Below are 14,441 nucleotides of genomic sequence, written 5' to 3'. Positions count from 1 at the left end.
TTTCAGTTTCAGAATTCCTTTAAAATTAGATTATATTTTACTATTTCTTTGTAGCCACTATTTACTGGATGCCAGAACACCATGAATGCTACTGATAAAACCTGAAAATTACCTAATACATACTTGATTCCAAATGTGCCAGAGTAACACTTTTCTTCACTAATTTAATAGTGGAAGATCAGAAAACAAAACAAAAAAATATACTCAATTCTCTTTTCTCTTTCCACAACTATAAAAGTTTTAGACACAGCTCTGACTTACTGAAGCCAGAGATCTGACCATTCTTTATGTTTTCTGGCAGCACCACACATGGAAAAAACTTCAATCTTTTTCTAACATTCGTACTCTCTTAAAATTGTCTTGGTTTTCCTTGATATTGATATTTAATTAAATTGATATTTAATTCTTGTAGAGTAAGATTATATGCAAAGTATTATGGATAGAAGACAGCAGCTAGGAGAACAATCACGTTTTATATACCCATCAATAAATAACTACACTATTATTGTTACACCGATCACCATTTCTTCATTCTGATGAACATACATTTGTATCATATAGACTTCCAAAGGCAAACATCTTTGTTTATGTATTTATGTATGCAAAATCATACTGCATGGACAGTTTTGAGAGCTGTACTTAGAAAAAACAAACAAACAAAAAAGACAATGTAGTGTAATGAAGCTGGCTATTAATAACATCAATTTTATAGGCATTTCTTATGTAAGGAAAAACCTGAAAGACTCAATAACATACAGATCTTAGCACACTTCTTGTGTACAGAACTGACTATGACTGGTCAACAGTATCTGATGATTTACTTTGACTGAAATCCCTCTTTTTAAAGTTTATTTAAGTGGATGGTAACTGGTGTGTGCATTCACCTGGAGACGAAGAAAGTTCTTGTACGACTCCTGTCGCTTGAGATGCTGTGGAGATGGTGGATCACCAAACACATTACCCCGAGCAAAAGGAGAGGTCTGTGCAAATGAAAAACCTAAGAGGGAAGTTAAAGATAAAAATCAGATAAAATTTAAGACAGTAGTCCAGAGTGAAGAAGCAGGAATCTGAGCCCCTTGTTTCAAAAGGTGGTTTATGACAGCCATAATTCAAGGCTACAGCTGAAAATAATAGCTGGGATTATAGCAGTTCATCTGCCTAGAATACAATCAGGTTTTAGCTGTCTGACTCAATGTCCATGTGAGTTATATTTTTACAGAACAGCACCTGTAAGTCATATATTTACTGTCCAATCTAAAGTTTAGTATCTAAATGTTACCTCTAAGTTAATTAAAATAGCAAAGATTTTAAATCTCATTTGCTTGCAATTACTCTGACTTGGCACACATAGTTCTGTTCCTTAGGTTTTATTCACTTCTTGAAAATGGAACATCCTAACAAAACAAATATTTATGTAAAATAGCAACAGATTATACAAAAAACCATAGCGCAAAGATGACAAACAGAATTCCAAGGAGTCAGAAAATTTAATTCTGTCAGTACAAGGTGCCTTCCATGCTATGAAGTTTGAAGTTTCAGATGTCCTTTAGCCCTGAGTTATGAACGTGTCATAACCATACAGTGTCAAAAGCCCTAGATAGGAGGGTTAACTCAGATTCCACATAGAACAAGTTTTGTAGAACAGGATTCCTACAGGAAGAAGAGGAGAAAGAAAGTAAATAAAGGAAGAATAAACTGTGTTAACTTTCCAGCTGACACAGCATGTTCTCCATTCAAATCAGATCTGTGCCAAAGGACAGTGCCTCAAGAAGGTGCAAGAGCTGCACTGAGCTGAGATGAACACAGCTGTAGCTGTTTTTGTGTTCCTCCTATACATTTTCCTGTATAGTGATACAAAACCTAAGTCAGATGAATGCAGAAGTGACACACAGATATATCCCCATAGGAATGCACATGCTTACTGCTACAGCCTAGAAGCATGTGCTTGCATAACCAAGTAGCAAACTTAGAGGCTAGTATTATTTTGCCTTATGTAGAATCACTTCTTGAATCCTTCCAAAACACAACTAAATTTACATGTGGCTCTTTCAGGATGGATTTCCTTAACAGGGATATATTCCGTGCAAAAAAACAGAATAAAGTTTAGATACCATTTGAAAGTCATACATAAGACAGACAATTTACTTCAGAAGGTATCAAGGAATGAATTTACTGTGTACTGATACTATGCTGCAAGTTCCTCTTTTAATGGAGTGGTGTACCAAAAAAACCAAACCAAAATAAAAAAAACAAAAAAAACCCTAACACACCACAAACCCACCCAGCAAAACCTACTCAAAGCCACTTTACTGCCTGATTAATCAAATGGAAAGAGTAAGACTATGAAGTTCCCATCACTGATGTGCACCACCTCCTGATCCCCAAGTGATCTAACCAGGGGGCTCTTTGCTATTTTGCATGATTACTTTACTGGCCATGTCTGCTTCACTCCCCACTAAATGGTTAAATATCCACTGTGTCAAGGAAAAAAAACAAGAGGGGAGACAGAAGGAACAAAAAACATTAATTCTAAAGCCAGTGGTCGGGACACTGAATTGCAATCTTAGCAAGTGGATCCATGCCCCAAATACCATGGAATTCTTTATACACAAGTGCAACAGTTCAGGCAGGAGAAAGAAAAGCAGTATCTAAGCTGACCTGAGGAGAACACCACTGATTCTGGCCTTTTCTCACCACAGACTAGGGACATTATTTAGAGTATCATAGCTCTATTATTTATATGTTTCACAAAACATAGGAGAAAGATGTCTTAGTTTTTTAATAGTTAAGTAAAATAAAACATCTAGAACTTGGAGGCAGTGCACAGGGCTATGTACCACATTTACCTGTGACTTTTTAGAACTTGTTGACCTATTTACTATACCCATTTCAGCTTAATCTGCACCACCATATATCTGCACTCTTCCTCCTTTCTATTCCATCTTCTCTCCTACTACACAGCTGTATTCTCCTGTGTCATTTGAAAGTAAAAGAAACCTATGAAGATTTGGTTAAATAACAATGAACCTGGAAAATTAATATACTCACCCCAGCTGCTCAGTGCTAAACGAGTTTCTAGCTACCATTACTGACAAGGCACACAGGAAAGTCCATTTTCAGTGAACACAGTGACAGCAATAAAGAAGTTTGGGAAAGAAGCATGACACTGACTTTGCAGGTAGAGCATACTAACACTACTGCAGGACTACTAGAAAGGAGTAATTAGAGATTTTTGATGACTAAGACCTATAAATAGTAAGAGCTGTAATACAGTATTCTTAAAAACCTGCTATTTTATTTGTAGATGCTTCTGTGTTCTCGGGTCTTGGGGAAGCCAAACTTAGGTCAACAGATACAATAGCCCTTTTATCTTCATATAGTCTTGCCTTTGGATTATGATATGCATCTTCATTTTGCTTGTGCATCATATTCAAGTCCGCTAAAGGAAAGGGGAAATAACTGTTTATAGTATTTTATTCTTATAAAAGGCACGTTCACCATAGATTCTCAAAAAGACAGGGATTTTTGAGCAGACTCCAATTTTTCCTGGGCATGCCAACTATGGCAACAAAAAATATAAGCAAAACAACAAATATAGAAGCTAGAGGTGAAATAACAATCATTAGGAATTCACTGATTTTAATATTTATTTTGTTGTTTTTCTTTTGCCAAGAATGTTTCTTCACAGCAAACCTCTCTCCCACCCAAAAATGCTGTGAAATTGAAAGATAAAGAGTTCAAAGACAAAAATGACTGACAAGTCTGAGCTGACAAGCATGTATGCACAAACCACTCGTAATTCTACTTCCTTACAGATGTAAAACACTTTTTGGTACTAGTATTTTAAGTAGTGAACCTCTATAAGCCCTTAATGACCATTAAACCATTAAAGAATTTTTTGTTCTTTGTGTCTTTGCTAATAATCCAGGTGCAGATTTCTGTATGTAAGCAAAACACGTCATCCAACATTTTCACCAAAACTGGTACCCCTTCAGTTACCATAAAAATCCTGATGGAAGTTGTTAATTTCAGCTCATCTTGAAGTGTTACCATACTATGCCTAGAAGGTTCATTTCAAAAGAAAAGTATTACCGTTTTCATATTATCTTTTTAAATAATGATTCTTGTAATTACAAATTACTGTAACCACTTAAGCACATGAACTCCAAGAACTTTAAACTACATCCCTCTCTCTAAAGCAGCCTTGGGATATATCACAGCCTCAAAAGCTATTTAGATACATTTTCCAGAGAGTAAGCTGACAAGTTACACCACATAAAAAAAGAGACATGGCAGAAAGCATGTTATGTTTCATGACATTTGACTCAGCTTATCCATCATGCTGCTAGACTATGGTGGGGAAAATAACTTTACTTGTGTAATTCAGGAAAATAGCTATGCAGCAACTTTCTCTTGGTTCCTCAGTTATGGATGGAAATTAGCTTATCACCAGGTAAATGGAGATCCTGGGCTAACATGAAAGACCTGCATCTTCCTTTGAGCTATTCCACCCACAGCATTGCAAAGGCTAGAGAAAAAACCACACATACTTAAATGCAGTGCCTAAAGTTAGGCAGTGTGAAAACCTCTACCTGCTCTTCAGATAAACACAAGCTTAAACCCTTAACACAAGCTTCTATATTTATTATTTGGGCACACAATCTTTAAAAAGGATTTGATCATTACCCTCTACCTTTAAACTACACTATCAATGTAGCCACATGTTGCTCAGGTATCAAAGAACTGAAACTAATAAACTGTTATCCAGTAAGTGTTCCATGCTTTGAAAACTCTCATTTTATTACCAGGAGATATATTTTAAAAATCTAATTAGAATTCAACATCATATTACACTAACAGGAAAATAAATTTGTTTCACATTAGAAGTCAAGTTATAAAACGGTAAGACTCACTCAGATGCGAAAGGCAAGAATGAAGGGATTAATGAAATATGCAAATCTAATTGTACCTATTTTTATTTTAGATAAACTATTCCTGTAGGGTTCACCTAGGAAGCAGGACCAGGAATCTGAGTTTTAGTCTTATGTCTCTCTCCGATTTACTGATCACAGCTATCTCTCAGCTCATGACTCCCATATTGAATAAAACAGCACTTAGAAAAAACAAATCTAAAAAACCATTACTGCTCACTACTATTTATTTAGCCATTTACAAGCAGTGCTACCTGGGGAAATTGAAATATTCCACTTAACTTTATATATTTATTCAAACCTGCTTCCATTTTCCATTTCACAAGTGAAGCTTTCTAAGCTACAAGTTATTTTTAAGAAGAAAAACAACGAAAAAAACCTGTTCCTGGAAAATGTTTAAATAAAAGTCTTCACAAGAGATTTTAGCCAATTTATATTGTAGGTGATTTTAACAACTTGTTTTTCTTTCTCCTTTTACTATTGCATTGTCTCTTCACTTAGAGTTGACATATCCTGTGTGTTTCCCATTTTGTTCAAATTATACTCTGAGTGATTCTACAGAAACCAAAATAATTACTCACTTAAATACTACTAGAGTGCATCTGCCTAAAATAAGTACATCTATTTGTCAATAAAGAGCTCTCAGTGCTACAGAACAAGGAATAACATATCTGAATAGAGCCTTTATGAAAGAGAGCAAGAAAACATCAGTCTTGAAAAGACAATCCACAATGTTGGTAAACATACTTAGAAGATTTCCTTTTGCATCTCTGAGAGGAGCACCACCACCACCTTTTCCCCAGGGGTTGTAATTCTTCATTTCTGCTTCTAACTTGGCTTCATAACGTTCCTTCTCCTCTCTTTCTTGTCTGCGCCGCTCCTCTCTCTCTCTTATCTAGAAACAAACCCAAAAACCAAAGTCAATTACATAAAACCATCACATTAAGTATAATTTTAATAAAAAGTTACCAGTGCAAGCTGAATGCTGTCATTACCCATTTCCTTCATCTCTACCAAGAAAATCACAAAAATTCCTCTGCCTGTACTGCAGACAGTACGATGAACACTGGTGTCAAAATGTGACCATCCAGTTATACAAAATCACAGAGAAACAGACTGTAAGACATCCAAGTTTCAGAAATGTTCACATCTGACACCTGCAGTAGATCAAAAGTCCCTTAACTTTGGATCTTTGATACAGAAGCTTATACTGCCTGAAAATTAAACACACAAAATTCTACACCACCACAGCACTTGCTCTTCTCAAGCTATTTTGTTTAACCAAAATTACGACTAGAGATGACAGGAGATAAAGACTCCCAACAATAAATGCCTTAATAGGATGCTACACAATTCTTTAACCACTCATGAAATAGCTTTCTGCTGTAATACACAATAAATCTATGCAAATAACACAGAACTGCTCATATGGTTTGTTCTGCCTTTTTTTTTTTTCAAAATCAGGATAAATTTATATAACTAAGTCTCCTAATAAGGTAGCATTTATAAAGACAACAGCTGTTACAAAGAGTCCATCTTCTATTCAAAGCTTTTCAAACATTTAAAACATATTTATGCAGCTGAAATATATTAGTGTTTTTCTTAAGTTTGTTTCTTCTGTGCACTAGATTAACATTGTCTTTTTTCAAGTAGTCAGACAATTTCATAAGAGATACAATAAGTCAACACAAAGGCCCACATGGCCTCTTACACTGTTGACAAAAAAATATAGTCAGATGGGTCAGATGGTTAGATTTAGCTGTAGGAAAAAAACACAATATCTTCTGTTCCCTTTCAACCATAAGCAGCACAATAACTTTGAAGGACTGTGTCACTACACATTTATTAGATCTTTATGTCAAATTGTGCAGTCTCTGATACAGCAAGAGAAAATCTGTTCTGAAGACTATAGTGAGAAAATGCCTCAGTATCAGACAAACTGATGTACAATGTCAGACACTATTCCTAAATGCTTTTTATTTTATTATTTTATTTGTAATTTGACCTTGATCAGCAGCCACTCCTTTATCCCCATGCACAGCCATAATCAGAACTATAATATTTTTATAGCAATTTATCTCCCCCAAAGAAATACGTAAGATGTTATTGCCACCAAACTGAGTTCTAGCAAAATCTCTTCTGAAATAACATGTCTTATCACAGTCAAATACATTTTGTAAATATAAATTCCCACAAAGTGCAGCAACAAAAGGCCACTGCAATTAGCTGGGGACTAGGATGTCTAGTGCAAGACCTGAGACTCAAGAAATCTGTCTAGTTTCTCAAAACAGAAGGTGAAAAGAGGTAAAACATCATCTACCAACACACTGGAAGTAAACAATAGGAAAGGCTTTGAATTCGTATCCAAATGATCATGAAGAACTTAATTGAAATTAGAATGGTTTTAATAATTACACCAATAATGCTCAAAAGCATTCTTTCAAGAGGAGTATCAGAGCAATTAAACTAATTGCTTTTAAGGTCCACATTCTTATGTTCAAGAAAATAACTACACAAAATTCCACGCCTGGAAACAATCTGTTTGCAGTCAGCCTTAAGACTGTCTCTGCCTCCAAAAAAACAAAATAATGGAGAGCTTACTGTCCACTGGGAGAGCCAAAATGAGCTAAAGCAGGATCAGAGGAATGGAAAGAAAGAAGTCATGAAGGAAGAGAGAGTTACTAAAGGCTTTTACTTCTAAACTAATGTGCACTGGAAAGAGTACTACAGTCACAACCATTACACATTAAAAAGTGAAAGAAGAAAGCATCAGAAGCTTTTTCACTCAGTACCTGCTGTTGTAATTCTTGTTGGTAAGACAATGTTGCCTCTCTGGAAGGCTTTGTTTTTTCTTCAGAAAACACCCCTATATTCCTTTGTCTGTCACCTGTATTCCTCTGTCCAGTGTTACTTCTGAATAAGAAAACCACACATATAAAAGGAAAACATCACAGGGTTGGGGGTGGGGGTATGTGTTAAAAAAAATACATTAAAAAATCCCTTCCTGAAATAGTTAAGAGCTGTCATTTTCCCCAGCCTGGCAGTTTATACTCTCAAACATTTTCATAAATCCATATAAAAATAGGAGCTCACTGAATTATTGTTTAGACAGAAATTCTTAATTAGAGGTATAAAGAGTTGTTTTTAACACTTTTTCTTTCAAAGGCATAAATACAGATAAATACAAACAAAGAATATGAATACAGACAATACTTACACAGACTGCTGCACCGGGGCTTGGCCTAAAGGAGTATCCAGATTAGGTGTGGGTTGCATTCCCATCACACCTGCACCACCTATGCAGTAAAAAAAAAAAAAATAAAATTAATTATATATATATATTAGATGTTGAATACACAGATAAAAACATTTGCCAAGATTTAAAAGAACTACTCAAGCTCTGTGACTGCAGTTACAAACAGGACTCAGAAATTCTATAGCAAATGCAGCTAAACCTTAATTCCCTCTAAAGCAAGAATTGCAATGCCAAGGTACAAATCTCTTTCTGAAATTAAAAAAAATCCCTTTATAATTTACAAATGTCTTCATATAATGTATGCCCTCATAACATAGTCTATAATGAACTAACAAAAAGAAACATCTTGCTTAATGTAGCACTTGTCCTCATGCTTTCCAAATGTGTCCGAGATACATCTTAAACAATTTTACACTTTCAAATTCTAAGCACAAGCAATATGCCACTTTGTGACAAGTCTTAAGACAACCCAACTTCATATGTGAGTTTTTAGTCTACGTTTCTTTAATATTGAAAATCGTTTGCTGTTTTACTCTAGAGATTATATTGATAAAAGGGTAAAAAAAAACCCAAAATAAAATAATAAAACACCAAAATAAAACACACACAAAAACCCCATACCAAATAACCTTCTCAAAAATTTCAAAACTTCTGTAAACTAAAACTGTGATCTTAAGATTACAAAGGAAAAGTAAAAAAGATGCCTAAACTTAAAAAAAGGCACAAACAAACAGAAAAAACCCATCAGTCTCTCTAAAACCAGAAGTAACTACAATTCAAGATAGGGAAAAACTTTGGAGAAAAAAAAACCTGAAAACTTTTGCTCTTAAGACTCCTTTGCCATTCCTGAAATTCCACAGCAGATACAAATCTTATTCAAATCAATCAGTAAAAGAGTTATTATTATGTGGGTTTTTTCTTTATTTTAACTTTTCTACAAAGGTAGAATAAATTATTTTAAAAGTATTTGGTTTTTCCTCTAAAAAAAAAAGAAAAAAGAAAAAACTCAACCAAATATCACACACTCCCTCCCCACATACATCAGTTTCATTCATGAAATCATCAAGAAGCAAAGCGCAGATAAAAAAGAAGTTCTTAAAATAAAAATTTTGATTACTTCATACAGTTCCTCTGAAAAAAATTAAAATTCTATCTGAAATTATAACACTGAAACATGTAACAAATAATAATTTGATTCAAGCATTTTTAGAAAATAATGTTTTGATTACCAAAACTATAAAGAAAATTATCTGCGAGGAGTAATGGCTAAGTTCAAGCAATGAACAAGATTTCAGGAAGCCATAGCTCCTTTTGTGTTGGAGAAAACTACTTCATTCAAATACAGTATTGAAAAAAGCCTACTTTTAATTCAATAGACATCTAAGCAATGTGTTTAATTGCTGTGACTAATTATACAACATTCATCATTTAACCAGATTAAAAGCAGTCATCTGACTCACCCCAATAATTAATTCACCTAAAATCATCAACTTACAATAAGCAAGATTTGGATCCAAAGGATTCCTAACCCCATAGAAGTAATATGCATCATCATAAGGTGTTCTATAGTTGTCTGTCAAAACTGGTGGTGGGGGGGGTGGCATTGGTGCCAGCCTTGAAGAAAAAAGGAACAAAATTTTTCATTTTGTTGTACAATTGATGAGAGATCAAAGAAAGAATGAAAAAAACCAAACAAATAAACAAGAGAGAGAATTCACTATGGGAAAATTCTAGATTTAGCTCAGTCCAAGACTTCTCATGAAGTGCCACGCAGCAACAAGATATAAGCCTCAACAGGGAGTTAACCTTTCCCTTAGGGAGCAGCAGTAAATGAAGCCACACCATTCCAAAGATCTAAAGAAAATAAACCAAGCATGCCTTCTTTAACTGGTTCAGCTAATGATTCATACTGGTTACCATCAGTACAGAAAATAAAACACAGCAAGGATAAGTCTCTGCTCAAGGGGCAAGTGGCACAGCACTGCTTCAACCACACACCTGAAGCTCCCTCTCTCTTGCTCTGAACTACAGAGCTCAGTGGCAGCTGCCTCCACCAACATTGCACCCCCTGGGATTCATAGAATCATAGAATCGACTGGGTTGGAAGGGACCTCAGAGATCATCAAGTCCAACCCTTGATCCACTACCGTTGCAGTTAATTTGCTGAAGTGACAGGGGCCAAACTCAGACCCAGCCCTCTAACACTATGGATGCTGCTGGGCAGATGACCCAAGCATCCTTGCACCATGGTTCAACGTTAACAGAGTGAGCATAGTTTTTACAACACAACCCTAATTCACAAATATCCAGTAAGAGACAGCTGTCTTCACAAATAATGCAGCTTTCATACATTCTTCAAAATAAACAGTAAAGAAATAAACATAATTTTATTTCAGTGAATAACATACAGTTAACTGTCAAAACATTATTTCTATCTTCATTAGTTCCTTGAAGAAGGACTGATAGCACCACTGAGTTCTACTTTAGCAGTAATAACACCCTTAACCACAATCTTATTTAACATGCAAAATGAATATAATGGTGAAGCACCTGGGAGCTGCTATTTCTCCAAGAGTGCTGGACAGTCCTCTGTGGAAGTCTTCATTCACTGGAGAGGCTGAAGGGACAGGCACTGGAGTTTGGAAAGCCACCCGAGGCCTTTCAGGAGGTACTTGCTCTTCAGAAGTTCTCACTATCAAGCCAAACTGCTTCAATCTATTTGGCTAAAGGGAAAGAAAATGAGAAAAGCGAGGAGAAGAAAGGAAAAAATAAATAAATATGCAAGTAAATAAAACTACACCAGTTACCTTGTTATTATCAGGAAATACTGCTACTATTAGGACCCACCACTTAGGTTGTGTTAAATACTTCTCTGGGTCCCAACTACCTATTCAGATTTCTTGTAATTGCATTTTTTCCCCCTAAGTAATCACAGGAAATCTAACACTACAAAAAACCTAGCATGTTTATCAGAACTACAGAAATAAAAAACTAGCCTCTGTGGCAGATTTCAGGAAGTATATGGTTCTAGTTAGATTCTAGAAAAATATATTTCCATAGTTGCCTGCAGTACAGATTATCTACATCTACCAGTTTCCTACATGGCCAGTGTTGTTATATTATTTATATGAAAAACTTAAGAAATTCCTCCCTAGCACCCCAAAACTAAACCAGCTCATAATCAGAAAAAACTAAGAACTAACACATACTGACACTTTTTCTAATAAACATTTCCTTGCAATACCAGTATTTTATAGCTTCCTTTGTTTTTATTAAAAAACTACCACAACACAAAATTTTGGGGGTTTTCTTTTTAGAATAAAAGTGCTAAATATTTATTGATAACTGGCAGCCTCAGAAAGAGTCAAAGGCAACATGCAAATAATGCAAAGGCATGCAAGTCAGTTTCAAAACTATCCCATCACACCCAGAAAGCCTTTACACCAGCTGCTATGCACATATATTTTAATGTTCATTTAAATGAGTTCATGTAACACAAGACCAGAAAAAAACCATAGATGGTATAAGTTAACCAGATTCTGTTTCTGAAGTTACTGGTCCTAAAATTTCAGTGCTTCAATTAACATGCATTCAGACACAATAATAACAGCAATCAGCTAAATACTAAACTACTAACAGCAAACCCTACAATATAGAAATATTTCAGCAAAATATTAAATGTTTACCTCCTCATCACTTAGCTGCAAGACAGTATATACAAGGTAGTTAGTACTGACCAATCATGAACTACAGCATTAAAATTATCAGTATCTACTAGATATTAATATTTGTTTATAACATATTACTTCAAATTTCTAGATGTGAATACAGAATCAGATAATAGGTATGAGCTACAGCAATTGAAAATTATTTTTTTTAAAAGTGGCCAATAGATTGTTTTAAAGTTTTCCTTTCAAATCCAGTGTCCTGAGCAAGGGAATATTTAAATCAGAACTTCTCATTGAAAAATTTAATGTGAACTGCCCCCAGAGTGCTCTAGATTTCAGCTCTGCAGCCTATTTCAGATGTGACTTTGATACTCATTTCATCCCGTGAACTGTTCTTTTAAACAAGCAGTGTATACAACAGGCTACATTTATAGATTCTTAATCAGGCATTGCTATTTAACCAACCTGTAATTAATCAAGAAATCTACCTAATTAGAATCCCTCCCCGAGAAGCACTTTAAAGCTAGCAGTGACTGCTGCTTAATGAATGTAGCAATTCTACTTAATTGAAGGCTTTCAGCTAAATTAGTGGTTTTAAAACACTGTACTTGCCCTGGATTTGCTCTGGATATAATTTTGTTCCTACAATAGGCACTTTTCAGTCTTCTGACTGAGATGCATGTGGTATACAGAGTGCTGCAGCACAGCAGGTTTCTGCCTACTCAGCTTTCATTAGACAAAACTGTTTACACTGACCTTACAGCCTGCTGTGCCAAAAAAGCCAGCATTCTCTGCTCTGTTTTTCCCTTTTTCCCTGCCTGGCTCCCAGCTGTACATTCCATCCCTCTCCCTTCCACCACCTGAATCTCTGATCAGTCTCTGACCTAAGCCTACTAAAGCAGCAAAGAAGAGTCCAAGTTTTTGCCTGCCAATCAAGCTGAATCAGTTTGCAGAAGGGATCAAACAAGCACCACAGATATTTTAAGCAGAGAGGACAGGAACATGCAAGCCAGACCACTTGTCAGCCTTCTTCTACCCCACTTAGGAGTAAGAATTTTGACTCAGCTGTTGCTTATCTATGTGCATTCTCAGTTTCCAGCCTCACATACTAACAGCATCTTACAGCTATTCCTGCCATCTTCATTCTCTAGAAAATAAGAGCCTCTTTCACCTCTCCTGAACTCTGCAGAAAAGGCACAAGCTGCTTTCAGTGTTGTAGCCTCCCCTCAAACACAGCCTTGTTGATGACTTAAACTGGTAACCAGTTAAATTAATAACCAGTTTATTCTTGCTTGAGAAAGTTATCCATCTTGTGTCTGCAACAAATCTCCACTGCACCCAGGATGCAAGGGCTTCAGGCACTTAACAAACACACATGCAAATCATACTGGTTCTGTGACAATCAGTCTGCTACTGATGTTACTCGTACTGACAATCTACTCCCTCAAACGTGCTGATCAAAACTCTCAGTACAATCATCACCTTACTAAGGAAGTACAGGCAACAGTAACTCTGCATTAAGTCTTAAAAGCAACACAGTATTAACATCTTGGGTTTTTACAAAGCCCTGAAAAATGCTCTAGTGTAATCCTGAACACTACATTCCAATGGCATCCTGGCCTGGATCAGGAACAGCGTGGCCAGCAGGTCCAAGGAAGTGATTCTGCCCCTGTACTCAGCCCTGGTGAGGCCACACCTCGAGTACTGTGTCCAGTTCTGGGCCCCTCAGTTCAGGAAGGATATCGAGGTGCTGGAGCAGGTCCAAAGGAGGGCAACCAGGCTGGTGAAGGGACTCAAGCCCAGACCCTATGAGGAGAGGCTGAGGGAGCTGGGGCTGTTCAGCCTAAAGAAGAGGCGGCTCAGGGGAGACCTCATCACTCTCTACAACTACCTGAAAGGAGGGTGTAGCCAGGGGGGGGTTGGTCCCTTTTCCCAGACGACTTTCAACAAGACAAGAGGGCATGGTCTTAAGTTGTGCCAGGGGAGGTTTAGGTTAGATATTAGAAAGAATTTCTTTACGGAGAGAGTGATCAGACATTGGAATGGGCTGCCCAGGGAAGTGGTGAATTCTCTGTCCCTGGAGATATTTAAAAAGAGACTGGATGTGGCACTCAGTGCCATGGTCTAGCAACCGCAACTCTGGTTCAAGGGTTGGACTCAATGATCTCTGAGGTCCCTTCCAACCCAGCCAATTCTATGATTCTATGATCTGATAGTTTAAAACATAATTACAAAATTGAAATTTTAAATGGCTACAATGAGATCAACTCAGCTACAAAACAACTGGATTTTTTTTTTTAATTGAAAAAGAACACACACTTTCTGCAGCACACTTTACATTCCCAAATAAAGGTCACCAGTGTGGGCATGTACAGCCTACCAATGGACACTTGAGTATTTTTTCATTGATACCCACTGATTGTACTAAATTCCTACTTCATCACACCAGAAGAAAATATTTAATAACTTATTTGAAAATATTTTCCTCTTAAGATGATAGTATGTGTAATGAGTGACAGCCTTACCATCTTGGGCTTTAATTTTATTCTACACTAATGCTCTATGAGAAAAAGCCCACAACATTTA

The 14,441-nt window shown here is 36.2% G+C and overlaps 1 protein-coding gene across 1 annotated transcript in view; it reads right to left on the bottom strand.

Annotated features, from left to right (window-relative positions):
- The window catches only part of CSPP1 (centrosome and spindle pole associated protein 1), a 61,273-nt gene that overhangs the window by 20,055 nt on the left and 26,777 nt on the right, over positions 1-14,441 (bottom strand). The window contains exons 13-19 of the mRNA XM_030446211.1: positions 10,738-10,910; positions 9,683-9,801; positions 8,149-8,227; positions 7,724-7,844; positions 5,679-5,826; positions 3,287-3,439; positions 885-997 (exon numbers count right to left, since the gene is read on the bottom strand). Of these exons, the coding sequence (XP_030302071.1) occupies positions 885-997; positions 3,287-3,439; positions 5,679-5,826; positions 7,724-7,844; positions 8,149-8,227; positions 9,683-9,801; positions 10,738-10,910 (906 nt within the window). The remainder of the gene's footprint in view (positions 1-884; positions 998-3,286; positions 3,440-5,678; positions 5,827-7,723; positions 7,845-8,148; positions 8,228-9,682; positions 9,802-10,737; positions 10,911-14,441) is intronic.

Source organism: Calypte anna, chromosome 2, assembly GCF_003957555.1.
Source record: "Calypte anna isolate BGI_N300 chromosome 2, bCalAnn1_v1.p, whole genome shotgun sequence".
Lineage (NCBI taxonomy): Eukaryota > Metazoa > Chordata > Aves > Apodiformes > Trochilidae > Calypte > Calypte anna.
Note: the sequence above shows the minus strand (reverse complement) of the source record. Positions and strands in the feature narration are given on the sequence as shown.